We start from the raw sequence: 26,984 nt of genomic DNA, 5'->3' as shown, positions 1-26,984 counted from the left end.
CGGAAACTGAAGGGATGAATAGACAAGGCACATGGTGCATTAAGAGGAGAGCAACTCTTCTCCAGCAGTGTCTGGGTTTTATTTGTTTTTTTTTTTGCTACTCTCCTCATTTCTTTTCTTCCTAACTCCCTTTCAAAACAAAAAGGCATTTGCGTTTGTGCACCCGCATTCTGAAATATACCAAGAAAACCGTTCAGTGATAACACCAGGAAAACAACCGAAAAGACTCACAGTAGGCCGACGGATATCTGTGGAGAAGGAGCTAATGTATCCAGTTCGTGCTGTCTCCGTTGTAAGGAAATGAGTGTCACACTGTGCTAGTTGCAATTTTCCGTCTTTGGGACTTAACTTACTCGCAGAACCGTTGGACGCTTTGTGTGAGGCAGCTGACTGATGAATAAGGTGTGTTAAATAATATTGCCTATCATGGCTAGTGAGATTTATGTTCACAAAGAATGCCGTGACCTTACACTTTAAAGCGTGCCGATGTTTGCTTATTTTAAGAAGGAAATATTTGAATAGAGGACTCGTTTTACATCAAATCGGTTAGTCTATGTGACTGAAACTTGAGGTCTGAATGTGATGACAGCATTATTGCTTGTGAAATTAGAGCCTTGAAAAATTAGAATTGGTGATGTAAATGCAATGAAGCAGTTATATGGAGAAAGTGTAGGACATTGGTTAATGCTAACACTTCCCAGTCGGCATAGCACCATTTAACTGGTTTTATGTTTCCAATGTGATGGCCTGAATTTAAAAGGAAATTTTAAGTATTAGGTTATAATTAATTCTGTTTTGAACTTTGCCTTACCCCTGTACAAGTACACTTGTTGAACTAGTGAAGACACTTGGACAACAAGCCCACTCCATCATAGTTGATTTTGTAGGTGTTTGGTCTGAATGCTTGTAGACCTGGCTTCAAGAGGAATGCTAATGTCTATTTGATTGTTCTCTCATTGAATCTGGAGTGTGTCACTGATGTACAAATCTCAATGTAGTGCAGGAATGTGGTATCTTGTACAGCTGCCTGGTGTACTATGACTTTTGACTTGAGGTCTTTGCTGTCAAACATGCTGCTGTAGTTTGTAGAGGACTGAGCTAGTGGCCCTGATCCAGTCTTGGATCATCTCATCACTGGTGTCCAAGAAACCTCATCTCTCTCTCCTGCAGCTACATCTTGATGATATGGCTGCAACTGTGTTGAATGGGAGGTCTGAAGCAGGTGCTTTCAAAATTAGACCAGTGTCAGCAAGGCAGTTTGGATAGTCCCAGACTGTTCAAAATCTACCTGAAAGTGGCTATTCACCTCAGTAAGATCAATTGCCGTCTGGTGTGAGTGTTAAATACTACCGGAAATCTCTTCACGCTCCTTGAAAATGTGACTGAACTAAACTGATAACCATAGATGTACTTGATTGTCCTGTTCAGATGACTACAGTCTTGTCCATTCTGCAACAGATTTGAAAGCCACTCTCAATCTCTTCAATTTGTGCACATGAAACTCAGCATGTGCCCAGATGTTGCCAAAACAAAGCTTAAATGTCAACTCGGATCTGGTCCGTCAAATAGCCTATGTGTGTCAAATATATTAAAGAATGATAGTCTTGGAGATGTACAGCACAGAAACGGATCCTTTGGTCTAACTTGTCAATGCCGACCAGATATTCTAAATTTAATCTGGTTCCATTTTGCCAGCATTTGGCCCATATTGCTCTTAAACCCTTTCTATTCATATACCCATCCAGTTGCTTTTTAAATGTTGTAATTGTACCAGCCTTCACCACTTTGTCTGGCAGTTCATTCCATACAAGCATCACTTTCTGCATGAAAAAGTTGCCCATTTGGTCCTTTTTAAATCTTTCTCTACTCGCCTTAAACTTATGCCCTGTCTTGTCCCCTATCCTGGGAAAAAGACCTTGGCTATTCACCCTATCCAAGCCCCACATGATTTTATAAACCTCTATAAGGTCACCCCTCAGCCTCTTGTGCTTCAGGGTAAAAAGCCCAGCCTATTCAGCTTCTGTCTATAGTTCAGACCCTGAAAACCTGGCAACATCCTTGTAAATCATTTCTGGACCCTTTCAAATTTTCACATTTTTCCTATAGCAGGGAAACCAAAATCTGTGTTTAAAAAGTGGCCTAACCAATGTCTTGTACAGCGCAAGATGACTTCCCGACTCCTATACTCAATGCACTGACCAATAAATGCAAGCATACCAAATGCCGTCTTCACTATCCTCTCTACCTGTAACTCATTTTCAAGGAGCTATGAACCTGTTCTCCAACATCTCTTTGTTCTGCATCACTCCCCAGGACCTTACCATTAAGTGTATAAGTCCTACCCTGATTTGCCTTTCCAAAATGCAGCACCTCATATTTATCTAAATTAAACTCCATCTGCCACTGGTCAGCCCATTGGCTTATCTTATCAAGATCCCCTTGTATTCTGAGGTAACATCCTTCGCTGTCCACTACACCTCCAATTTTGGTTTCATCTGCAAACTTACTAGCCATACCTCCTATGTTCACATCCGAATCATTTATATAAAGGACAAAAAGCAGTGGACCCACCACCAATCCTTGCGGCACACTGTTGGTCACAGGTCTCCAGTCCGAAAAGCAAACCTCCACCACCACCCTCTATTTCCTACCTTCGAGTCAATTTTGTGTCCAAATTATTAGTTCTCCTTGTATTCCATGTGATCTAACCTTGTTAATCAGTCCACCATGCGAAACCTTATTGAACACCTTACTGAAGTCCTTGTAGATAATATCCAGCACTCTTCGTCACGTCTTCAAAAAAACTCAATCAAGTTAGTGAGACACGATTTCCCACTCTCAAAGCCATGGTGACTATCCCTAATCAGTCCTTGCCTTCCCAAATACATGTAAATCCTGTCCTTCAGAATCCCCTCCAACAACTTGCCCGCCACTGGTGTCAGGCTCACGATACTGTAGTTCGCTGGCTTTTCCTTAACACCATTCTTAAATAATGGCACCACATTAGCTAACTTCCAGCACCATGGCTATCGATGTCACAAATATTAAGCACTTCCCATACCTTGGGCAATCAACTCTCAATAATTTGCAAGTTATAAGAGGAGACCGGTTCTCTTGCCTTTTGAAATACTACATAGAATCATTTCATATATTGCCCCTTCTGTGTGAGTTTTTAAGGTGAGGATGGGTGGAATATGTCATTCAGAGTTGAAAAGTCTCAGTGGTGTGTTTGTTTGGAAGCTGAGATCCAGTAAATTAAGCACCAAAATCTTGTTGCATTAGATGATCTTGGCGCAATGTGGAAGTTAATTTAAAAACCAACTCAGAGTAACCAAAATTTCACTTCTCCAGACCCCCTAAGAACAAATGTTATGTTTATCTCCAATAGCTGTGCTGTGTTTTTAATTGGCTGTGTAGTTACTGAAAACATCAGTGCACCTTCATTTAGAAGCATCATTTTGACACCTTTGAAAATTTAGTTTGTTTTGCCTTATGTTGTTTTGCTGAGATGTGAATGACTGGACCTTTTTTAGGTTCTGAATACAGTAACTTATAAAATCTTAACAAGCCATTTTCCATCTTTACCAAGATTTGAAAATGAATTTACTGCCGAAGAGATCAAAAGAGTTCAGTTCTGCTGAATATTGGGAGACATTCTTTAAGAAACGGGGTGCCAGTACCTTTGAGTGGTATGGGACCTATGTGGATCATTGTGCAGTGCTGCACAAGTATATCAAGCCTAAAGATAAGGTAATTTAAGCTTTTAAAATTGTGCTCGGACAAAGTTCTTCATTTCTTAAAGCAAAATGATCTTTATAACTGTTTTTTAGGTGAAAGTTAACTGCCGTAATGAAATAAATTTTCAGTCTTGTTTTAACCACTAATTTATATGTGTTGTTAAAATAATTCCTAACTGCTGAAAGAACTACAAGTCTTTACATTGTCCTGTTAGAAATAAGCTGGTCAATTTATTTTTAACTCTTTCAACGTGGCAGCTCTGCACAATAGTGGAGCACTGTTTGTCTGTGTTTTCTAATCTGTTTCAACTTACTCCATTAAAACATCTGCGTTTATACTTAAATGCTGTCATTGTGAATGGTTATTTTTCCATAGGCATCTTCTGTCAGTTCAGCCATAAAAGGATCAACTAACCTGAGATATAGTAAAGTTATAGGTTATAAGTCCCATTTCAGATCATGAGCACACATCTAGTAGCTAATCAGTTGGAGCTATCATCTTTTGAGTGAGACAAAGACCCTGTCTTGGATGAACACAAACGACACCATGGTGTTGTCTTGACGTCCTAGTTAATATTTATCCCTTAACCAATATCATTAAGACAGATGATCTGATCAGCTGTCTCATTGCAGTTTGTGGGATAATGCTGTGTGCAAATTGGCACGTGCATTCTGCATTACAAAACAGACTGCACTTCAGGAGGTACTTCCCTGGCTGCAAAATGCTTTGGGATGTCTTTGGGTCATTAGAGGTGCTCTGGCAAGTTCTTGCTTTCGTTCGTCAGCTATTTCCATACATGTGACCTAGCATCCTTCTTTAAAGGTGAAACGTATGGGCAATGCAGTGAATTCTTTGGAGATAGTAGGAACTGCCGATGCTTGAGTCTGAGATAACATAGTGTGGAGCTGGATAAACACAGGCCAGGCAGCATCAGAGGAGCAGGAAAGCTGATGTTTCGGGTCTGGACCCTTCTTCAGAAGGGTCTTCATTTCTGAAGAAGGGTCCCGACTTGAAACGTCAGCTTTCCTGCTCCTCTGATGCTGCCTGGCCTGCAGTGAATTCTTTGTTTTGTAAAGTTGCTCACATTTTGGCGATGCAAAGATTGGTTCTGTAAGAAGGTCTGAAACCTTATCCCCTGTTGCAGCAAGGTTTGCCTCAGAACAAAATGGTTCGGAAGAAGAGTCATGCAGGACTCAACGTTAACTCTATTTCTCGCTCCATACCTGCTGAGTTCCTCCGTTATTTCAGACTTTCAGCCTTTGCAGTATTCTGATTTTATTTGAACAGGCTGGTGGTTTTAAATTGGTGGGGTGGCTTTGAGGTTTTAGTGTCATACAGCACAGAAACAGACCCTTCAGTCCAACTAGGCCATGCCATCAGATTTCCTAAACTGAACTGTGTGTGTCTGGTGGGGGGTAAGGGAGGTGGATCTGGATAGTAAGTGAGTGAGAGTGGAAGACTTTGTTCCTGTGATGTAGAAGGTGCTTAGCTGATAGATCAAGGGCCTGGTTTCAAGTAGATATGTTGTTTGGGACTGAAACTTGCTCAAATCTGATAGTGGCCATGTTGTATTCCATTCCCTAGTGCTATCCTTCCTTTTTACACAAATAATCACAAAATTAACAAAACATCTTATTTCAAACAAGTAATCGTATTTCTCCTCCCTCTACCTTTTGATCTTCAGGTGCTAGTTGTTGGCTGTGGTAACTCTGAACTAAGTGAGCAGATGTATGATGTAGGTTACCAGGGGATCACAAACATTGACATAAGTGAAGTGGTCATAGCCCAGATGAAGGAACGCAATGCCACTTGCCGACCAGCGATGGCCTTCGTGAAAATGGACATGTTGCAGATGGAGTTTGGAGACTCTCAGTTTCAGGTTGTACTGGACAAGGGGACCCTGGACGCCCTCATGACAGATGAGAGCGAAGAGACTTTGCGCAACGTCGACAGGATGTTCGCGGAAATTGGGCGAGTCTTGCAGGTTGGCGGGCGCTTTGTGTGCATCTCGCTGGCCCAGGAGCACATCGCAAAGAAAGCCGTCAGCCACTTCTCACAGCGGGGCTGGCCAGTGAGAATACACGCTGTGGAGGAACAGGGCACGGCCAACGGGCAGTTCACACTGCCCGTGTTCATCTTCATCTTCACCAAGTTCAAAGAGATTCCTGGAGCTGGCCACCAGATCCTGGAGATGTGTGCAAACGAGCTGGATAAGCCACTTCGAATGGACAGTGTTGATGGACTGTTGGAAGCAGTGAAGGGAAGGCAGCAGTATGCACTACTCCGAAACCACTTGGCCAAGCACTCGAGCAGCAGAGAGAGCGTGACCCTCACTCTTTGTGACAGCGTGTCTGGGAAACCTCGCTACACCTTTCACGTTGTCGATCTGCCCTCTGTGAAATCTTCTCGCACCAACCACTTTGCAATTTTCATAGGTGAGTGTAATCCTGGTTGCATTGGAGGAGCCACGTGACAGGGTACCTCTGTCGAACTTGATCTGGGTGGAAAATTGCGAGGGTTGCGCTTAAAAGTTGTTTGATGAGAAAACTTTGTGGTGGACTTTGTGGTGGCAGTGACAGCGAAACTGCCAGCATCCACCAACATGACTTTGCTGAAGCTGACGACAGCTTTGAGAGAGCTCGCATTCACAAATAAGGTGGCAGTCCAGAAGTTTTACTACTTGTGTTCTCTGCCTCAAGCCAGGCTTGACCCATCTTGCTGCCATCTCCAGCACAGGTCGGGAAAGAAGGCAGGTCCCCAACCTGCCCCAGCAGGAACTGGGATTGAATCCCTTGCTGGTGGCACCTTTTTTCGATCCACTCTGGCTGTCTAGCCAGCTGAGCCCAAGAAGTTGAGGACCCAGCACTGTTTCTTGTGGCGTGCCACTCGTTATATTTGAGCATCTGAAAGTTTTTTTTTAAGCTTAAATTATCGTGGACTTAGTAATTTTATTCTTTAATATTCACAGAATCATAGAATCCCTACAGGGCGGAAGCAGGCCATTCACCCCATCGAGTCCACACTGATCCTCTGAAGAGTGTCCCACCCAGACACCTCCCCCCCACCCCCCCGACCGCCAACCCCCACCATCCCTGTAATCTTACATTTACCATGGCTAACTCACTTACCCCGCACATCCCTGGACACTATATGGGCAGTTTAGCATGGCCAATCCACCTAACCTGCACATCTTTGGACTGTGGGAGGAAACCGGAGCACCTGGAGGAAACCCACACAGACACGGGGAGAATGTGCAAACTCCATACATATGGTCGCCCGAGGGTGGAATTGAACCCGGGTCCCTGGCACTGAGGCTAATCGCTGAGCCACCATGCCACCCTGTGCTATTATCTTCCTGGTTTGCTGTGTGTAAAACCAGATATTGACCCAATATTGGCATCACTGATGCTGTGTGTCAGGGCATCCCCTTGACTTGGTGCCAGGTTTAAACAGTGGCTGGGGAAAGTGGAAATCCCGCAAGGCAGATGTTAGTAAACCATTTTCTTGCTTTGCTGCTGACTTTAAAATTCAGGCTCAGAATTTGCTGGGAAAGCAACAGTAAATTCGTGGCACTCACTGCTATGCGTGCATTTAAAAGAAAAAAAATCGAGCAACTTCTGGCAAGAGAGAGAAACACTTGTAGTTTGCCTCAAATTACAGGTGGATTTGTGCCACTTTACCTTGCAAGAATTAAATCTTGCTCTTGGCTTCTTGTGAGTGTCGAGAAATTGCTGTGTTTGCACTGTAACTAAGAATCAATCTCATATAGAAGGTTATGGCTTTCAAGAGTTTAAGGGCTCTTTTTTTTCATGACAAGGTTGATATTCCTGCAATGCCACTTAATCCTTCACCCCAGAAAGGGAACAATTAAGAAATAGTGGAAGCCCAAATGTACAAGTGGGAAATTGGTCACAAAAGTGAGTCCCAAATTTCAGCGGTCAATTTTACAAGTTAATGACATAGTCAGAAAGGGTAGACAGTCTGGGGAAACATTGACTGTACTTAGTTGAAGAACATCTTCATGCAGTTGTTCACTAGTGGCCCGATTGGGTCTTCCACTTGGCTGGAGAAGGGTTGCCCTGGAAAGAGCGAGATCAATACAGGCAGGGGACAAGTGGTAGAAAGCACTTTCACAATGACGTGATGCAGTTTGGTAGTCCCACAGGGCAGGGAGACGGAATGGATGTTCGGAACTGACGAGGGCCGGAGGCAGCTGGGCAAAAGTGCGGAATTCAAGCGTTTGTTGGTCGTGGTGTTGCACCGTGACCAAATCTACGAGAGTATGGAAGCCATTCAGTCAGAGCTGTCGGGGAAGGTGATGGATTTAGCTCCTCCTGGACTTCCTCCGAACCAACAGGTAAATGCTTGCTCTTTTCTGCATATTTTTTGTGTGCGCTGCAAAATGCAACCATGACTGATCTTCAAAAAATAGATCCTGTTGATTGCTAAACTTGTCATTGGCCTGTAGCTGCAGGTGAGAAGGAGCAGGTTCAACAAAAATGTATTATTTCAAACATGGTTAGCGACTTGTGTGTTCGTCTTTACTAGTTTGCCTTGGTTTGATTCATAATGTTATGAAAATACTCATTACAGTATATGAAATATCTGCCTTTGGAGGTCAAGTGTTACCCGCTTATTCCTCTTGTACAACTTGGGGACAGTAACAATTTTACAAGTTACAATGCCCCTACAATCTTTCACTTTCTTCCCGCCTCCCTGATAACATTTCCAGGTGTCACTGGCTCCACTGATATGTAGCACTTGTCCTTAGTTAAGCTTGAGCCACTGTATTCCTTGTCTTGAAGCTGTTTCCACAGTCGGCCAGATAGAGTTTCAGGATCTTGAACTGATGATACATGTGTCAGGTATATTTATTTGCAAAGACTTTGGAGTTTGTATGTTTGCATTCAGATTTTAAATTTTTTTCTGTGTATTCAAGCAGAATGTTTGTTTCATCTACTTTCCTCCTTCCCGTTGGGGAGTTCTACCCAATCATAGCCAATATTCCTCTCATGAGGGCGAGAGAGACTGAACTGGGGAGTCCGACACCAGCTATCACCGCTTGGCAGAAACTGTGGCTAATGTTAAATGTGGTTCATTCATCCAATTGTTACTTGTAGTTAAAGAGCACTAGGTTATAAACTTAACTTTGTGATTTGAGAGTTACTTCACCGTAGTAGGGTCAAAGCAATGCTTGATAGTTCTGGACCCCCTGCTATGGGAAAGCAGTTGTGAAACTTGAAAGGATGCAAAAAAGATTTACAAAGATGTTGCTGGGGTTAGAGGGAGAGGCTGAATAGGCTGGGGCATGGATAGGGTGATAGGGGAGTCCGAAACTAGAGGGCATGGGTTTAAGGTGAGAGGGGGAAGATTTAAAAGGGACCTAAGGAGCAACTTTTTCAGGCAGATGGTGGTGGTTGTGTGGAATGAGCTGCCAGAGGAAGTGGTAGAGGCGGGTACAATTACAATATTTAAAAGGCATCTGGATGGATACGTGAATAGGAGAGGTTTAGAGTGATTTGGGCCAAAAGCTGGCAAATGAGACTAGATTAATTTGGGATGTTTGGTTGGACTGAAGGGTCTGTTTCTGTGCTGCACAGCTGTGTGACTCTAATATTGGAATCCATGGCCACAACAATGGTCTGAAATTGACAGCCTTGTCGTGGTTTACTCACCTTTGGCAGGAATGCCGCTGAAGGTCCAAGTGTGCAAAAAATAGTCATGCTGCACAGAAACAGAGTATTAATACCTTAAAAACTGAAAGACTTGCAGATGATGTAAATCAGGAACAAAAACAAAGTTGCTAGAAAAGCCCAGCAGGTCTGCGTGGCAGCATCTGTGAAGGGAAAAACAGGAGTTAACATTTCGGGTCTGGTGACCCTTCCAGTTCTGAAGAAGGGTCACCAGACCCGAAACATTAACTCTGTTTTTCCCTTCGCAGATGCTGCCAGACCTGCTGGGCTTTTCCAGCAACTTTGTTTTTGTTCCTGTTATTAACACTTTTGTTTAACTTTAACTATGATGACCTGGAAATTGAGTGACTTTTTATTTTGACTGCCTATTTCCACCTCCATATCATTACCTGACCTCTTTTCCCCCTAAGTCAGTATATCCGCTGCTGAAAGCCTCATTCATGACTTTGTTACCTCTTGATGACTATTTTAATACGCACCTGGATGGTCTCCCATATTCTACCCACTTTAAACTTGAGGCCATCCAATTCTTAACTCTCACTAAGTCCCATGCCCCAATCACTGTTCGTTGACTTGCATTCATTTTAAAATTTTTGTTCGTGGCTTCACCATCCCCAATGACCCTCCCAGATATCTATGATCCTCTAATTCTGACTGCTTGTCCACCTGTGATTTCACTTGTTCCACCATTGTTTATGGCTGCAATGGCCCAAGCTGTGCAGTTATTGGTTAATAATAATCGCAATTGGTTTAATTTTTGAAAAACTGTGGTCAATATTTACTCTTACAAGAGTACACATGGTAAATGTTGACTTGGACACCAAGGGATATTTCCTCTGCTCTTTGAAATAGTGACATGGAATCGTTAACATATACCCAAGGACACAGAAGAGGCCTTGGTTTAATGCCTCATCTGTAAGATGATGGTGCAATGCTCAGTCTTGAACTGGAATATTAGTCTTGATTTCTGTGCTCCAGTCCTGCAATGGGCTTAAACCCACAATGTTGTAACTCAGAGGTAGGTTTCCTGTCAACTGAACCATGGCTGACCCCTTGCTTCCCTCCTTTAAGACACTCCTTAAAACATGCCTCTGACCAAGCTTTTGATTATAATAACTCTGTAACTGCCCAGTGAAATGCTCCTCTGAAACTCTTTGGATGCTTCATTACATTATGGCTTCGATAGAAATATAAATTGTCATTGTAAAAAGTGCTAGAGACCTGCTGTGTGTAATCATTGTGCTTCTGTTTAGAAGATTTGTTTGAGACATTTTCAGATGTCCTGTCTCAAATTATCCTTTATGGTTTGGAAATAATTATTGCAATTTAACAAACTGATGGATCACACTTTCTTTCACTTTGCCATTTCTATCCGACACAGTGAATGTTCCTTGAATGTGGCAGTGGGTTTGCATTTCTCCGTTGGAGAATGAGCAGCTTGAACAGTTACCATTTCCCTTGAACAGAATTGACTCTGTTTTTGTACAGGTGCCATTTCTTTCGGTTGGGGGAGATATAGGGATTCGTACTGTCCAGCATCGTGGTACAAGTGATATGAGTGGAGAATATATCATCGAAGACATCAAAGGCGAAGATGGCAACTATTTCCGGCATCTCGTATTCCTCAGTAACATCAATGTGGTGCAGTCAGAGGCTAAACTATTGCACAACATCTCAAAGTCAGGTATTGCTTGAAAGTTTATCTGTGCTTTCACTCAAACACATGTTTTATATGAGGAAAAAAAAATGAATTCATGGCACAAATAAATGTTAATGTAAATGATCTTATAGCACTTATGGAGACATTACAAGTGGATCAAAGCTAGGAACTACATGTTCAGGGGTACGTGACTTTCCAAGAGGATAGGCAGGAAGGAAAGGGTGGTGCGATATTGCTAGAATAAGATGGAATTAGCACATTACCAGGAAATGATCTTGGATCGGATGATATCGAATCCATATGGGTGGAGGTAAGAAATAACACGGGGAAGAAGATACCAGTGGGTGGAGTCTGTTAGCCCCTTAATGATAGCTGTTTTGTAGGACAGTGAATAAGCCAGGAGATAATGGAAGGAAATAAACACTAATTTTCACAAGAGAAGAAGTATTAGTGAAGCTAAAGGGGCCAAAAGCCAATAAGTCCCTTGAATCTGATGGATTTCATCCTATGAAATTAAAGGATGTATCAGGAGATGTAGGGAATGCACTCGTAATAATCTTCCAAGAAAGCAAAAAAATCCCAGAAGATTGGAAAACTAATGAAACCCCCTTAATCAAAAAGGGAACTACAACAGTTAACTATAATCCAGTTAGTTTAACGTCTGTTATTGGGAAAATATTAGTCTATTATAAAGGGTGTCATACCAGAGCGTTTAGAAACACACACTATATCAAGCGGAGTCAACCTGACTTCAGAGGGGAAATCATACCTGTCAAGCTTATTACAGTTCTTTGAGGAAGTGGGCGGCACGGTGGCTCAGTGTTTAGCACTGCTGCCTCTCAGTGCCAGGGACCTGGGTTTGATTCCACCCTTGGGCAACTGTCTGTGTAGAGCTGGCACATTCTCCCCGTATCTGCGTGGGTTTCCTCCCGCAGTCCAAAGATGTGCACGCTAGGTGGATTGGCCATGCTAAGTTACCCGTAGTGTTGAGGGATGTGTAGATTAAGTGGGTTATTAGGGGGCTGGGTCTGGGTGGGATGCTCTGAGGGTCGGTGTGGACTTGTTGGGCCGAAGGGCCTGTTTCCACACTGTAGGGATTCTATAAGGTAACAAGCAAGGGAGATAAAAGGGAATAGGGTAGACATGATGTATTTGGATTTTCAAAAGGCATTTAATAAGGGACCACACTTCATTAGCTCAAAGCACATGGTGTTTGGGGTAGTGTATTATCATGGATAAAGATTTGGCTAACTAATAGACCATGAGGTTGTAGACTTGCCGAGCCAGTGTGTTTGGTTGCAGACGTTTCGTCACCCTGCTAGGTAACATTGTCAGCGCGTCTCCAATGAAGTGTTGGTGTTCTGTCCCGGTTGTTATTTATATGCCTCGGTTTGCTGTGGTGGTTGGCATCACTTCCAGTTCTGTTTTTCAGTGGTTGGTATATCAGGTCCAGTTCAATGTGTTTGTTTGTGGAGTTCCAGCTGGAATGCCAGCCCTCCAGGAATTCCCTGGCATGTCTCTGTTGGCTCATGCTATTATGGATGCGTTGTCCCAGTTGAATTCATGCCCTCCTTTGTCCGTGTGTATTGAGATCAATGAGAATTGGTCGTGTCTCTTGGTGGCTAGTTGGTGTTCAAGAGGGAAAACATTTTTTTTAGATCTAGCAGTATCTGTTTCATACGAGTTGGGGTGGCTAAGTGGGAAGCCTCCTGTCTTTGAGCCAGAAGGTCCTGGGGTTGTGGGCCTGCTACAGAAGAATACAATTGCCAGTGTACAGAGCCAGTCCTTGGCGTGGAGAAATTGGGAAGGCGAGTGGCAGGAAAGGCCACCTGCCAAATCCAAAAATTAGTGTTGATATAGATGATCAACCGGCATTGTGGTGATGCCCATGTGACATGGGGAAAAGCAGATAGAGGATCCATTAATGCCTGTGTAATACGTGTATGCAAAAATACCCTCTTCCCCCAAAAATAATACCCTTGCACCTTTATTGGTAAAATTACCTTGATTAGACCACAGATTAATGGCGTCCTGTCTAACAATTTGGCTTCACTATTGTCAGTGGATTCTTTTTGCTATAATGGTTAGTGGGTTGGAGAGTGTTTCACAAATGTTTTCCAATTTTGAACTCCTCCCAGTTTGTGAACTTTTCTTTGACTAAAAAGGGTGAATCTTTCCCCGATGGGTGGTCATGTACTTGGGATGGACGTCGCTATTCTCTGGTGCCAGGCTGTCATTTCCTCTTAGCAGCCCAACATGTCGATGTGTCAATACATCAGGTGCGCGCACACACATGCACACTTTCACTATACGATAGTAAATATTGACCCACAAGCCGAACCTTGTGTATGGTTGCGTTTTCCGAAAATTTTCATTTGTTTCTTTTTACCCCACAATAGTTTCATCGCAGAAAAAGAAAAAGAAAGACAAGAGGAGGGGAAGGCCATGCTCAGATGCTGAGAAGACTTCAAATCCCAAATCTGGCCAGACTGTTGACAAAAGCTACCTGTGCTGTGATCATCATCGAGCTATGATAGCTGGCTTGGTTCTCCTCAGTAAAAGAAGTGGTTTACTTGCAGGTGAGGAGCAAACATAAAAGATGTTGTAGAATATGCAACAACTTTCATTGACATAACACTTGAAATGTAGGAAATGCAGTTCACATAGATAAAACGGAGGGGCCATAGAGGTGCAGAATTTAAGGAAGGGAATTCCAGTGCCTAGAACTATCTGTCGAAGGAATTGCTGCTACTAGTTGAGAGAAATTATAGGGGTGGAGGTGACGAATGGGGCCCAGGCTAGGACAAGAGGCCAGCGATAAAGAAATGCAAAGTTCTTGGATGGTGGTCGGGCTGTAGGCGTTTAGAGATGGGAAGGAATGAGGATATAGGAGACTTCAAACACGAAAATGAGGATTTTAAAATTGAGCCAATGCAGGTTAATGAGCACAGGGGTGAAGGCCAACTGCAACCTTACTTGGTAGCAATAATGTTTTTCGATAAATATGTGAGGTGTTTGCTTTTACGTGTTTATCTTAACATTTGGGGGATTTTGAATTGTTGATTCTTCAAAGGGCAAGAAGAAACTTATTTGAGAGGCCAGTATCTTCATGTGAGAAAGTGACTGACATTTCATCTTCCCCATTTATCAGCCAGATTTTAAGTCTGAAAACTGATTCCTTGAGAATTATTTTTCCCCCAAGGGAGGGAAGTGGGAAGATGAATATTAGTTAAAGAAATGAACATGAAGATTTTCCATTTTGCTGAGGAATTGCATTGATGTTTAAACATTCTATTGATTGTATCACAAGGTTGTTAATTTGCAAAATGGCCTTTTTTCTTGGGAAAATTATTATCTTTTATGAATATGGTGAGGTAATGTTCTGAAATACCTTCACTTAGGGTGTAACTTTAAATTGCAGAGAAGCGAAGAGTCTGTGTGAGTATTTTGCTTTGACATCAAAAGAGGGAAGATAAAACTCGAGTGGCATTGCTGAATATTATTTGGTATTGAATTGTTGCAATGACATTGGTTGTAGATAGGATGGAATCTTCTTTCACCATTATCCAAAACAAACTGCTGCTTTTCCCTTCATGTTCAGTGGCGTAGTAACTGTGACTGGATTAGTAACCCATCACCAAAAATGACTAGATGTCTTATTGCATACACAGTTGAAATAAAGTAATATTAATTGGAAGGAATAGGTTCCCAGAATGTGGGTGATGTTGCTAAGGTCCATGAAACCAATCCCTGGTTGTCCTGAGGTGGTGGAAGTGCTGCTAAACTACCTTGGACATTCATAGCATCAATAACAGTATGTTTGTGATAATGCTATGTAGGGAATTCTCCAATTCTAACGATGTCAGTGGTTGGGATGATGTGTAACTTGAAGTGATGTTGTTCCTGCAATATTAACCTTCTCAGTGACAGCATTCACAGAAGCGAGGCACTACTGAAGTCACCATGGTGGGTTATTGTCATATATTCTGTATGTTGTGTGTCGTGCAGCTACAACACCCCAGTGGTAATGGGGATGCATACCAATTTTAGCGGCGTGGGAGATCAATCAAGAAAATTGCAATGACTTGAACGGTGTTAACGTTCTTGAGACTTGTTATAGGTGTATTCAGCTGCTCACCTTCAACCTTATTTCTGTATAATATTCACCTTGCCTATACTGCATGCATCTCATTCCATAATAAGTTGGGGTTTACTTCCACACATCTTGGCCAGTCCATTCTACGTTGGAAGTTTTCTGCATTTTCATATCACCCATTTGTCATATTCCATTTCACTGACATTTTGTGCATTTTGTCTTATGTTGTAGCAAAGCTTTCAATATCCCAAAATTTCCTTAGTAGGTCCTCAACCTCTCTCTTTCTCACTCCTCTGTTTCGGGGGTGGGAAGACCCCAAATAGTATTGTTTCCAGTATTTTGACTATTCCCATCCTAATTCTGACTCATTATTTTCCTTATTTCATTTCTGAGAGAAGCCATTTCGATCATCTGAATTCAAGCAGCTACAGTGGTACCCAGCGTGCATGCGTCGAAGAATAAAATGCACATCAAAAGTGCAATTTCCATTTTTGGTGACATTTCACAGATCTTCTCACAAGTTTGTTGGCAGATTGAATGAGTAGTAGCAACTTGATCATAACACCATAAGTTATAGAAGCAAAATTAGGCCATATGGCCCATCAAATCTACTCTGTCATTTGATCATGGCTGATACATTTTACAACCCCATTTTCCCTGTCCCCCTTAATCACCTTACTAACTCTGGGGGAGGCAATGGCCTAGTGGTATTATCGCTGGACTGTTAATACAGAGACCCAGTTAATGTTCTGGGGATCCGGGTTTGAATCCCACCACGGCAGATGGTGAAATTTGAATTCAATAAAATTATCTGGAATGGAGAGTCTACTGATGACCATAAATCCATGGTCGCTTGTTGGGAAAAGCCCATCTGGTTCACTAATGTCCTTTTAGGGAAGGAAACTGCCATCCTTACCTGGTCTAGTGTGACTTCAGACCCACAGCAATGTGGTTGACTCTGAACTGCCCTCTGGGCAATTTGGGGTGGGCAATAAATGCTGCCTAGTCAGCAACGTCCTCATCCCATTAACGAATAAAGAAAAAAAAACAAGAACCTATCTATCTTAAATACACAGCCATCTGCAGCAATCAGTTCCACAGACTCACCACCCTCTGGCTGAAGAAATTCCTCCTCATCTCAGTTCCAAAGAGTTGTCCACTCGCTCTGAGGCTGTCCCCTCGGGTCCTAGTCTGTATTACTGGTGAATGCCCTCGACATCCAGCATCTAACCAGGTATCCCATTATTCTATAAATTTTAATGAGATCCCCCATTAGCCTTCTAAATTCCATAGAGTACGGACCCAGAGTCCTCAGCTGTTCCTGTATGACAAGTCCTTCATTCCCAGGATTAGTCTTCTGAACCTTCTCTGGACCCACTCCAAGGCCAACACGTTCTTCCTTGGATACAGGGCCCAAAACTGCTCTCAATATTCCAAATGCAGTCTGATTAGAGCCTCAGCAGTACATCTCTGTTCTTATATTCTAGCCCTCTTGTAAAGCACGTTCACATTGCATTTCCCTTCCTAACTGCTAATTGAACCTGCATGGTAACCTTGAGAATATTGAACAATGACTCCTAAGTCCCTTTGTGCTTTTGAAGTCATTCCCCATTTAGGAAATAGTCTACACCTCTGGACTTCTTACCAAAGTACATAACCTTGCACTTTCCCACATTGTATTCAATCTGCCATTTCTTTGCTCACTCCCCTAGCCCGTCAAAGTCTTTCTGCAGCATCCGGCTTCCTCAACGCTAACCTGTCCCTCCACCTATCTTTGTCATCTGCAAACTGAGTAACAATGTCCTCGGTTCCTTCATCCAGATCATTAATGTATAATGTGAATCTATCTATCTTCAGATCCTTCCGCTTCGCCAGCGCCTTCTCCTTAGTGATAGCTGCTGCATTCGCCTCTGACTCCTGACTGTCTTGAAGTTCTGGTGTGTTGTTGGTGTGTTCCAGCATGAAAATTGATGCAAGCTAACTATTAAGTTTCTTCGCCATTTTGTTGTTCTCCTACTACTTACTACTTCTCTAGCTTCACCTTCCAGTTTTCCAATGTCCCCTCTTGTCTCCCTTGTACCTTTTGTATATACGAAAATGCTTGAAATCTTCTTTTATACTGCTAGCTAACTTAGCCTCAAATTTCATCATCTCCCTCCTTATTGCTTTTTTACTTATCCTCTGCCGGCTTTCAAAGGCTTCTCGATTCTCTGGCTTCCCACTAACCTTCACCACATTGTATGCTTTTGCTTTTATGCTTCCCTGGCTTCCCTTGTCAACCATGGTTACCTTGTCCTCCCCTTAGTATGTTTCTTGTTTCTTGGGACAAATTTGGGCTGTGTCTTTGGAATTACCCCCAGAAACCCCTGCCATTGCTGCTCCATCACCTTCCCTGCTAGGCTCCCCTTCCAATCAACTCTGTCCAGCTCCTCCCTCATGGTTTTTGTAGTTACTTTTACACAATTCTAACACCGTTACATCTGATTCCAGCTTCTCCCTCTCAAACTGCAGGGTTGAGCATCTGTTGCATGCCGTTGCTCATGTATAATTCAATTATTATAATATCCTGAGATATAAGCCTAAATGTTTTATCCCTGAACATGACTGCTGATACAGTAAATATTATAATGGAAATTTATTTAGCTGCAATTTTCTTTGCAGGTCTTTAGGAAGAAGCGATTCAAGCAGCATTCTGAGATTGTCACTCTTTTTGAATAGTGACATCTTGATTGCACACAGAATTGTTTGCTCGGGTGACCAGCTTTCGTTTTTTTTTGTTTGCCCTTTAGACACTCCCTTTTCTCTGCTCGTGGTTGGCCTTGGTGGTGGCAGCCTTCCGTCATTTATCCATGACTATTTCTCCCAATCGACCGTTGACACCATTGAAATTGACCCCATGGTGTTGGAGGTGGCAACCACATGGTTTGAGTTTTCTCAAGATGATCGAATGAAGGTGATTCTGGCAGATGGCTTGAGCTATATTCATTCGGTTGCAGATGGCGGTAAGGAATCCTACCAGCAGATCAACATTTGTACTGCAGTGCACTGTGCTTCCCGAATTAATCTTCCTCCTCCTTTCTTCCATGCTAATGAGTCTACAATCGCCCAAATTTGTTCAGTAGCCATTCTTAAAAAAACATATACACCCCCCACGCACGCGCGCGCAATTTTCATGACTAGCAAGAATTTAAATTATGCTAGAGATTGACATGGCATCCTTTAATATCACATGAGGTTTTTTCTCGGAACAGAGAAACAAGAGTAGGCCATTCAACCAATCGAGTCTGCCCTGCCTTTCCAGATAATGGCTGATCTTCTCCTCAAAGTGCAGGAAAATGGCAATCTCTGTATCCCTTCATGGCAGTTGTCTCCAGTATCATATCGATTTCCTCTCTTGAACCTGCTCAATTATTGAATCTCCATAGCCTTCTCGGGTAGAGAATTCCAAAGATTCACCACTCTCTGAATGAAGAAATTTCTCCTCTTTTTTTTGCAATTTTATTATCCTTGAGATCATAGAGTTGAATTAATTGCTGAAGACATTTTCTGAATTCCGTGCACGGTTCCTAATCTTCAACAATGCCTGACAAACAACCACCCCCACCCCATCCACCCAGCTCCAGATTGGACATTTGCGTTAGCATTCACCATTTGTATCTAAACCCATCTGCATTTATTGTCAACCTTACAAACTGACCCGGGAAAGTGTCCCAGGAACAGAATAATTTTTTTACTTTCTCACTTTCTGGAATCCATTTTATTTTGTTCAGCTTTACACCACTTGCAATGTGATTCATTCAGTTTGTCTTTTGTTTTTTCAAGTCCATGTCATTTTACTTTTTTGAAGATTAGTGAACAGATAATGCAGTCTCCAGGTTTAAATGGACTTCATCCTCTGGTCTCAAAAGAGGTTGCTAAGGAAGTAGTGAATGCGTTGGTGTTAATTTTCTAAATTTCCCTAGATTTGGGAAAGACTGTAAGATGTACGAGCAACAGTCGGCCATTCAGCCAATCGAGTCTGCTCCACCATTCACTGTGATTCTGGCTGATTTGTTAATCCTCAACTCCACTTTCCTGCCCTTTCCCCATCAACCCTTCACTCCACTACAGATTAGAAATCTCTCCATCTCAGCCTCTAATATGCTTTATGTGGAGGTGCCGGTGTTGGACTGGGGTGAACAAGGTCAGACATCACACGACACCAGGTTATAGTCCAGCAGGTTTATTTTAAATTACAAGCTTTTGAAGCGCTGCCCCTTTGTCAAGTGGTCTTAACAACCCAGCTTCAACAGCCCTTTGTGGTAAAGAATTGTACTGTCATTACCATCTGAGAGAAAGAGATTCTCCTTGTCTCTTTAACCCTTTACAATGAGATTATGTCCTTGGATCCTACACTGTCCCAGAAGGGTGAAACAATGTCTCTGCGCTGACCCTGTCCAATCACTTAGGAATCTTAAAAAGGTTCCAGCCGACTGGAAAATAGCTAAAATAACCCCTCTATTCGGGAATAGAAGGAGGCAGCAAACAAGGAACTGCCAGTTAGATGGACATCTATCATAGCGAAGGTGCTGGAATTCATCATTAATGAGATTATAGCTGTGCACTTAGAGAAATGTAATTGGGAAGAGTGAGCATGGTTTTGTCAAAGGGAAATCATGTCCAACTGATTTATTGGATTTCTTTGAAGGAGTAACCTGCACTGTGGATAAACCGGAGCCGTGGACATACCGTACTGGGACCTCCATAGGCGTTTGATAGAGTGCTACATCAAAAGTTATTACAGAAAATAAAAGCTCATGCTGTGGGGATAATTGCATGGATTGAAGGTTGGCTGGCTGTCAGAAAACAGAATATGCATAAATAGGTCTTTGTCTGATTGGCAGAATGGGGTTGTTGAAGCTCTACAGGGATCTGTGCTGGGTCTCATCATTTTACAAATTACATCAGTGACTTAGATGAAAGGAACAAAGACATGGTAGCTAAATTTGCAGACTACAAAAAGACAAATAGGAAAGTATGTTGTGAGGAAGACGTAAGGAAGTTGCTGATGGGCAAAGATAGATTGATTGATTGAGTGGGCAGAAATCTAGCAGGCAGAGTATAATGTGGGAAAATGTGAAGTTGTTCACATTGGCAGGCAGGTTGAAAAAGCAAAGTATTACTTGAACAGAACATAACAAGTTAGTATTCAGGTACAGCATGTAATCAAGAAGGTTAATGAAATGCTATCTTTTCAAAGTAAGGTTATGTTCAATTTTCAGGGCTTTGATGAAACCACGCCTCTAATGCTGTGTGTAGGTTTGGACTCTGCTTTTAAAGTAGGATCTATATGCTTTGGAAGCAGTGCAGAAGAAGTTTACTGGTTGATACCCAGACGGAGTTGGTTGTCTTATGAGGGGAGGTTGGAGAAGCTGGGCTTGTTGGGAAGAAGTTACAAATTCTGAATGGTTTTGACAAGATAGACATGGAAAGGATATTTTATCTTGTGTTTCAGTCCAAAATTAGGCACACGGTTATAAAAATTGGGAGTATCCCTTTTAAGGACAGGGTGAGAATCTTTATAACCTAAGGGTTATGTGATTTTTGGAACTCCTTGACCCAGAAGGCAGTGAAAGTTGGGTCACCAAGTATTTTTAAGACAGAGGTGAATAGATTGTGGTTAGGTGGGAAATTAAGGGTTACTGGGATAGATGGCAATATGAAATCTGGAACGGTGATCTGATGGAGTGGCAGAGCAGGCTCCTATTTCATATGGTCATGTCAATTTTAACACTGATGAAAGATATTTACAAGGAATGGGGTGTATCACACAATGTCAGCTACATCTTCACCTGCATTTCAATGTCAAGCAAATCTGTTTCGCTATCTGTGGAGATTGCTTCATTTGCCACTGAGTGTAGAATGTATTGATTTAACTAAGTGTCCTTTGTTCCATCTATTCCTTTCATATTGTATTTCATATTTTTCTAAGTGAGGGGATGGAAACAATAGCTAGTTTCTGACCTCCAAACCCCATTGTTCCATTTGTGTTTTAATCCACATTCTGAGCTGACAAGCTGCACCAAGTGGGACTTTCTTATGTCTACTGCATTAGCAAATCTAGGGCATCACTAGCTTAGTTCTGTCGTATGTTTTCACCAATAGCAAATGTGAGTAATTATTGTAGTTTTCTCTTCCTCTGCTTCATCGTTCCGGACCAAAAATATACTCCAGAAATAACCCACAAGTGGTTAAATCAGTTGAGGGGGATTGAAATTTTAATCTGTTGTATTTTGATTGTGTTATATTTTCGAAGTTATCATTTACAATAATTTGCAACGGCACTTGATCTCTTTAATTTTATATTTACTGGTATCATTGCCTCTAAAGTCTTTTTAAACTTTGGGAACTTTGAATTAAAGCCAGAAGTTCTGATTTTTCTGATAGATGTTTGTGTACTTACTGTTTTCCATTAATCCCAATCCTGCATCCACTGTTAACAGGTTCATATAAAAGAAAAGGTGAATGAAAACTAAATGTGTTTCTTTTGTTGCCACAGGGAAAGTCTCCTATGATGTTATTATGTTTGATGTTGATAGCAAAGACACCACTCTGGGAATGAGCTGTCCTCCTCTAGCATTTGTAGAGGATGCATTTCTACAGAAAGTACGAAACCTTCTAGCACACCAAGGTGATTGACCTATACCTTCAAAGAACTTTGATTGAAGCACAGGTTTACAGTATTTGTGTGACAAGTATACCTTATATATTTGTGGCGGGAACACCATGGCAATTGTGATAATTTTGCTCCAACAATAATACAAGGACACAGGCTAATGATCTGTATGAGTTCAAATCCCATTACAACAGCTGACAGAATTTAAATTCAATTCATAAATCTGGAGTACAAAGGTAATAGTGACCAACACAACTATCATTGTTGTAAAAACACATCTAGTTCAATAATGTCCTTTAGGGATGAAATCCACCATCCTTTGCTAGTCTGGTCTATCTGTGATGCCAGAGCCAAAGCAATGTTATTGGCTGTTAACTGCCCCCTGAAATAGGCAAGAAAACCATTCAAGCTCAAGAGCAATTGGCCTTGCCATTGATGTCCACTTCCCATTAAAGTATTTAAGCAGCATGCCAGAAAACAAGTAATGCAGTGCCCACTAAAACTTAATCCCAGCAGTTTTCCTATATTGATTTATTCATGAAACTCCTGTACTAGTGCGAAGTTTTGTTGCTTTGTTTTTGAGGAGCAGGGCAATTTTCTGCTGTTTCCATTATTTTGCTTATTAGGATGGAATTTAGAATAATATGGGGAGATCTCATAAGAATGTATAAAATCCTGATGGGACAGGACAGGTTAGATGTGGGAAGAACGTTTCCAATGTTGGGGAAATCCAGAACAAGAGGTGACAGTCTAAGAATAAGGGGTAAGCCATTCAGGACTGAGATGAGGAAGAATTTCTTCACTGAGTTGTGAACCTGTCAAATTTTCTCCCACAAGAAACTTGGGGCCATTTCAATTGATACATTCAAGATGAAGCTAGACGTTGCCCATGCGGATAAAGGGATCAAGGGATATGAGGAGAGGGTGGGAATGGAATACTAATATTACATGATCAGCCATGATTGTATTGAGTGGTAATGCAGACTCTAAGAGCCAAATGACTTACTGCATGTATTTTCTATGTTTCTATGTCCTCTCAGAACATCCAACACACCTGCTCAGGTTTTTACATAGCAAGTCAAAAATGTTGTGTTTGTTTGAACCAACTTTGTCTCAGTAGGAGCGCACTAATCTCTGAATAAACAGATGGTGTGTTCAAGTCCTGTTCCAGGATGTGATTGACACTTGAGTACAACTGAAGGAGGTCTACATTGACTGAAGTGTGGATTTTCACATGACGCTTAGCTTTCAAATAAGACACTTAAATGTACAAAATCCCTTGGTACTAAACAAAGAAAAGCAAGTGTGTTCTGGCTAACAATTGCCACACTAAACAGTATGCATTAAACATTATCTGCCTGTTTATTTAATTGCCGTTTTTAACATCTTGCACACAGAGCAGCAATGACTGTGTGTATCTCAAAACCACTTTGATGCCGCAGTCTCTATTGGCTTGTCCCAAATCCAATCTTCCAACCTCTTTCTCACCTATATGGTGCCCCATAATAGCATTATCTGCAGGCATGGGGTCAGGCACCACCACCCGCACGCCCCCGCCCCCACCTTTCTCATCCCCCCCCCACCTACAACCTCTACATTATTTCAGTGTTCAGTGTTTGTTTGTCCAATGGCCAAATCTGCATGAGTTGCAGTTTCTCTTAAAGAAACAATGGCCAACCTTTGATTCCTGCTACAATATCTTGCCACTATTTTGTATCCTGACACTGGCTTCCAATCACCCAGAGGGTCATATTTAAAATTCTCCTCAGTTTGGTTTAAATCCCTGCCCAATCTCTAACCATCTCCAGTTCTGTGCCTCAATGACTGCTCACCCCCTTCATCCCTCACCAAACCCTCCAATGTTTTGAATATCTGGCCTCTTGTAGATCACCAACCATTGGAAATGATGCCTTCACACACATGGACCTTACACTCTAGCATTCCATCCTTAAATTTCTCTGCCTCTTCACACCCCCTGTCCTGATTCAAGAACTTATCAAAACTCACTCTTTTGTCTAAGTGGGTTCTGCTTTCCACAAGGTAATTTGAGGAGACAGGAAGAAACTGTATTTTATGTGTTTAGGTAAGGAATTTGTAGCCCACTGTAAGGATCAGCTTGGGAGCTTTTTCAAAACGAACCTTAGAGTCATACAGCACGGAACTAGACCTTTCGGTCCAACTTGTCCATGCTGACCAATTTTCTGAAACTAGACTAGTCCCACTTGCCTGCATTTGGCTCATCCCTCTACGCCTTTGCTATTAATGTACCTGTACAAATGTCTTTTAAATGTTGTAACTGTACCTGCATTTACCACTATTATCATGAAAAGAGTTCAGATATATTTTAAAATCTGTAGCAGAGTCTGCAGGTGAATGATGTGGAGTCAAAGTTCCTTAAGCCACAAACATTCAATGTAGACACTTCTGCCCTGTATCACAAAGTTATCCATGAGCTCCTATGTACCACAAACATGACAGATTAAAGTGATCTGAAAAGGAAGCAAGGCTGAAGTGAGGAAAAACATTCTGCATTCAGCCAATGCTTCTTACATTATTTCCATGAAAGTATGTGCTGTATCAAAATTGGAATAGTGTCTTCTCAATATGAATGTTAATTTATCACCATAACTGATTTGAGAACAAGAGATATAACTTGCATAGAATGCATATTTAATATTTAACGGGCCTTCATTCTCAATGTTGCAGGACTCTTCATTCTGAATCTTGTCTGCAGGGACCATGTTCTGAAAGAGAAGGTAATGGCAGTGATCAAAGGCGTATTTCCTCTTGTTTATCTCCAGAAAATTGAGGGTGAGGTAAATGAAATTTTGTACTGCCAGTTGTCCGTGGAACATAAGGTCGGATCAAAAGACCTTCTTGAGGCAGGTCAGATGCTGGAAAATACTTTGAAGAAACCTGGCAGACATTGGGATCCATCATATAATCTTGCAGAAATGTTGAAGACAGTTAAAATTGTGTGAAGATTCCTATACTCCTGGACTAGTTACTTGTATGATATTTCTGTTTATTATTTGCAGTGACTGTTGCCATTCAATAAGAATATTATGTATCTCTGAAATGTTCATGATGTACTCAACAATACAAAATGGTGTGCCTTACCATATTATTTCAGGAAGAGAAAGGTTATCAGGATATTTTGAACCAAGATAGTTGAAAAATTGTTTTTAAAGTCAGCAATTAAGAAAAAAAGGTTTTCTTTCAGAATTTCTTTTGTATAGTACATTAAGCAATTAGTTTCTTTAAAAAAAAAAGCCTATCTATCTAATACAGGGGCTTTTCAAATGGTACCATGTACCCACTGAGCCATTCAGGTCATGAAGTCCACATTCAATGCTCAATTATACAGTCATGGAATTGTACAGAAGGAAAACAGACGTTTCAGTCAAACTTGTCCGGGCTGACCGGTATCCTAAATTAATCTCGTCCCATTTGCCAGCATTTGGCCCATATCCCTTTAAACTCTTCCTATTCATGTACTCATCCAAATGCCTTTTACATTTTGTATTTGTACCAGCCTCCACCACTTCCTCTGGCAGCTTGTTCCATACGTGCACCACCCTCTGCATGAAAGAATTGCCCCTTAGGTCCCTTTTTAAATCTTTCCCCTCTCACCTTAAAACCGTGCCCTCTAGTTTGGACTCCCCTGCCCTGGGAAAAAGCTTGTCTATTCACCCTATCCATGCCCCTCAATATTTTATAAACCTCTGTAAGGTCACCCCTCAGCCTCTCACACTGAAAGGAAAATAGCCCCAGTCTATTCAGCCGCTCCCTATAGCTCAAAGTCTCCAAACCTGGCACCATCCTTGTAAATCTTTCCTGCATCCTTTCAAGTTTAACAGCATCCCATAGCAGTGAGACCAGAACTGAACTCGGTATTCAAAAAGCAGCTCAATCACTTTCCTGTCCAGCTGCAACATGACCTCCTAACTCCGATATTCAATGCACTATACTCAATAAAGACAAACCTTCCAAATGCCTTCTGTACTATCCTGTCTCCCTGGGACTTCACTTTCAAGGAGTTATTAACCTGCACTCCCCAGGACCTGACCATTAACTGTACGAGTTCTGCATTGATTTGCCTTACCAAAATGCAACACCTCACATATACCTATGTATTTAAACTCCAACTGCCATTTCACTGCCCGTTGGCCCAAAATTATCTGATCTTTGTTCTATGGATGGCTAGTACAGTACAAATGTCTCCAAGTGGCTATCATAAAATAAATCCTGTTTTACGACCTATCTGTGTACTATAAATGTTTTTGTATATTTAAAATACTAAGTGAAATTAGTACAATTTACTAATTTATCAACTTTTTTCAACCTTTTATTTACGAGTATTATGGTTTATGTGACAAATTTTATGTATTTCTGATACACCCCAGCACAGTGTGATGATGGGGCTCTGGTTATTTTCCCAACCCATTGTAATTCACAAAGCTTGGTAAATGTGTAATTTGCTTTTGTTTTAACTGTAAGTTAGTTTCAATAGTCTCTCTAGGATTTTCAGTTAATTTATTATCTTTAGTAATATGACATGTTTAAATTTTTCCAGTTGTACCACAAGTGACAACTTTTTGTTTTAGGAGGAACTGATTTTAATTTATTTTGTTCCCTCTACTTGTGACAGTGAAAGTATGCAATTTGTGCAGAAGCCTATTATTTTCTTGTGTAACAGTGTGTAAGCATTCTGATACTAATGAGAAGATTGTTTAAAATTGTGAGTTTTTGTTAATATAATGAAATCTTTCCTGTGATAGGTTGACTAAGCTTTGAGTGAATCTTTTGAGATGCACAGGAAGTGGCTGAGGGTGACTGCATCCACCTATGGATCAATATGTATGCCTCTGTATAAGATTTTTATTTCCACAATAATGTACCTTACTGGTGCACTCTCTTGTTAAATTAGTTGGCTATAATAATGTTTGGTTTTGCCACCCATCTGAAAAGCTGATTAATTGACTGTCTTACTATACTGTTAATCAATCAATGCTGGGGACAAATCATTAAATCACTAAAATTAATTACATTAATGGTTCTCGTAGGTCACCTGTAATACAAGTTAGCTTCAATCCCTTCTTGGAAAGAACAAAATAAAAGTTTTCCGTTCGTTTTTAGTAA

The 26,984-nt window shown here is 41.5% G+C and overlaps 1 protein-coding gene across 3 annotated transcripts; it reads left to right on the top strand.

The window, feature by feature from the left end:
- Positions 1-22: 22 nt before the first annotated feature.
- On the top strand, positions 23-26,984 carry mettl13 (methyltransferase 13, eEF1A lysine and N-terminal methyltransferase). 3 transcript variants are annotated; one of them, XM_020518986.2, is made up of 9 exons: positions 23-402; positions 3,590-3,750; positions 5,423-6,173; positions 7,896-8,095; positions 10,920-11,115; positions 13,491-13,670; positions 17,977-18,189; positions 21,726-21,857; positions 24,549-26,984. In XM_020518986.2, exons 2-9 carry the CDS (start codon positions 3,598-3,600, stop codon positions 24,821-24,823), a joined length of 2,100 nt encoding a protein of 699 aa, XP_020374575.1. In that variant the 5' UTR covers positions 23-402; positions 3,590-3,597; the 3' UTR covers positions 24,824-26,984. The 3 variants fall into 3 exon arrangements, with proteins under 3 accessions (XP_020374575.1, XP_048458333.1, XP_048458334.1); XM_048602376.1 differs by having other exon boundaries at positions 23-300; positions 24,549-26,934; XM_048602377.1 differs by lacking the exon at positions 24,549-26,984 and having other exon boundaries at positions 17,977-18,140; positions 21,726-21,849.

Source organism: Rhincodon typus, chromosome 10, assembly GCF_021869965.1.
Source record: "Rhincodon typus isolate 14 chromosome 10, sRhiTyp1.1, whole genome shotgun sequence".
Lineage (NCBI taxonomy): Eukaryota > Metazoa > Chordata > Chondrichthyes > Orectolobiformes > Rhincodontidae > Rhincodon > Rhincodon typus.
This window is presented reverse-complemented; position numbering and strand designations above follow the sequence as displayed.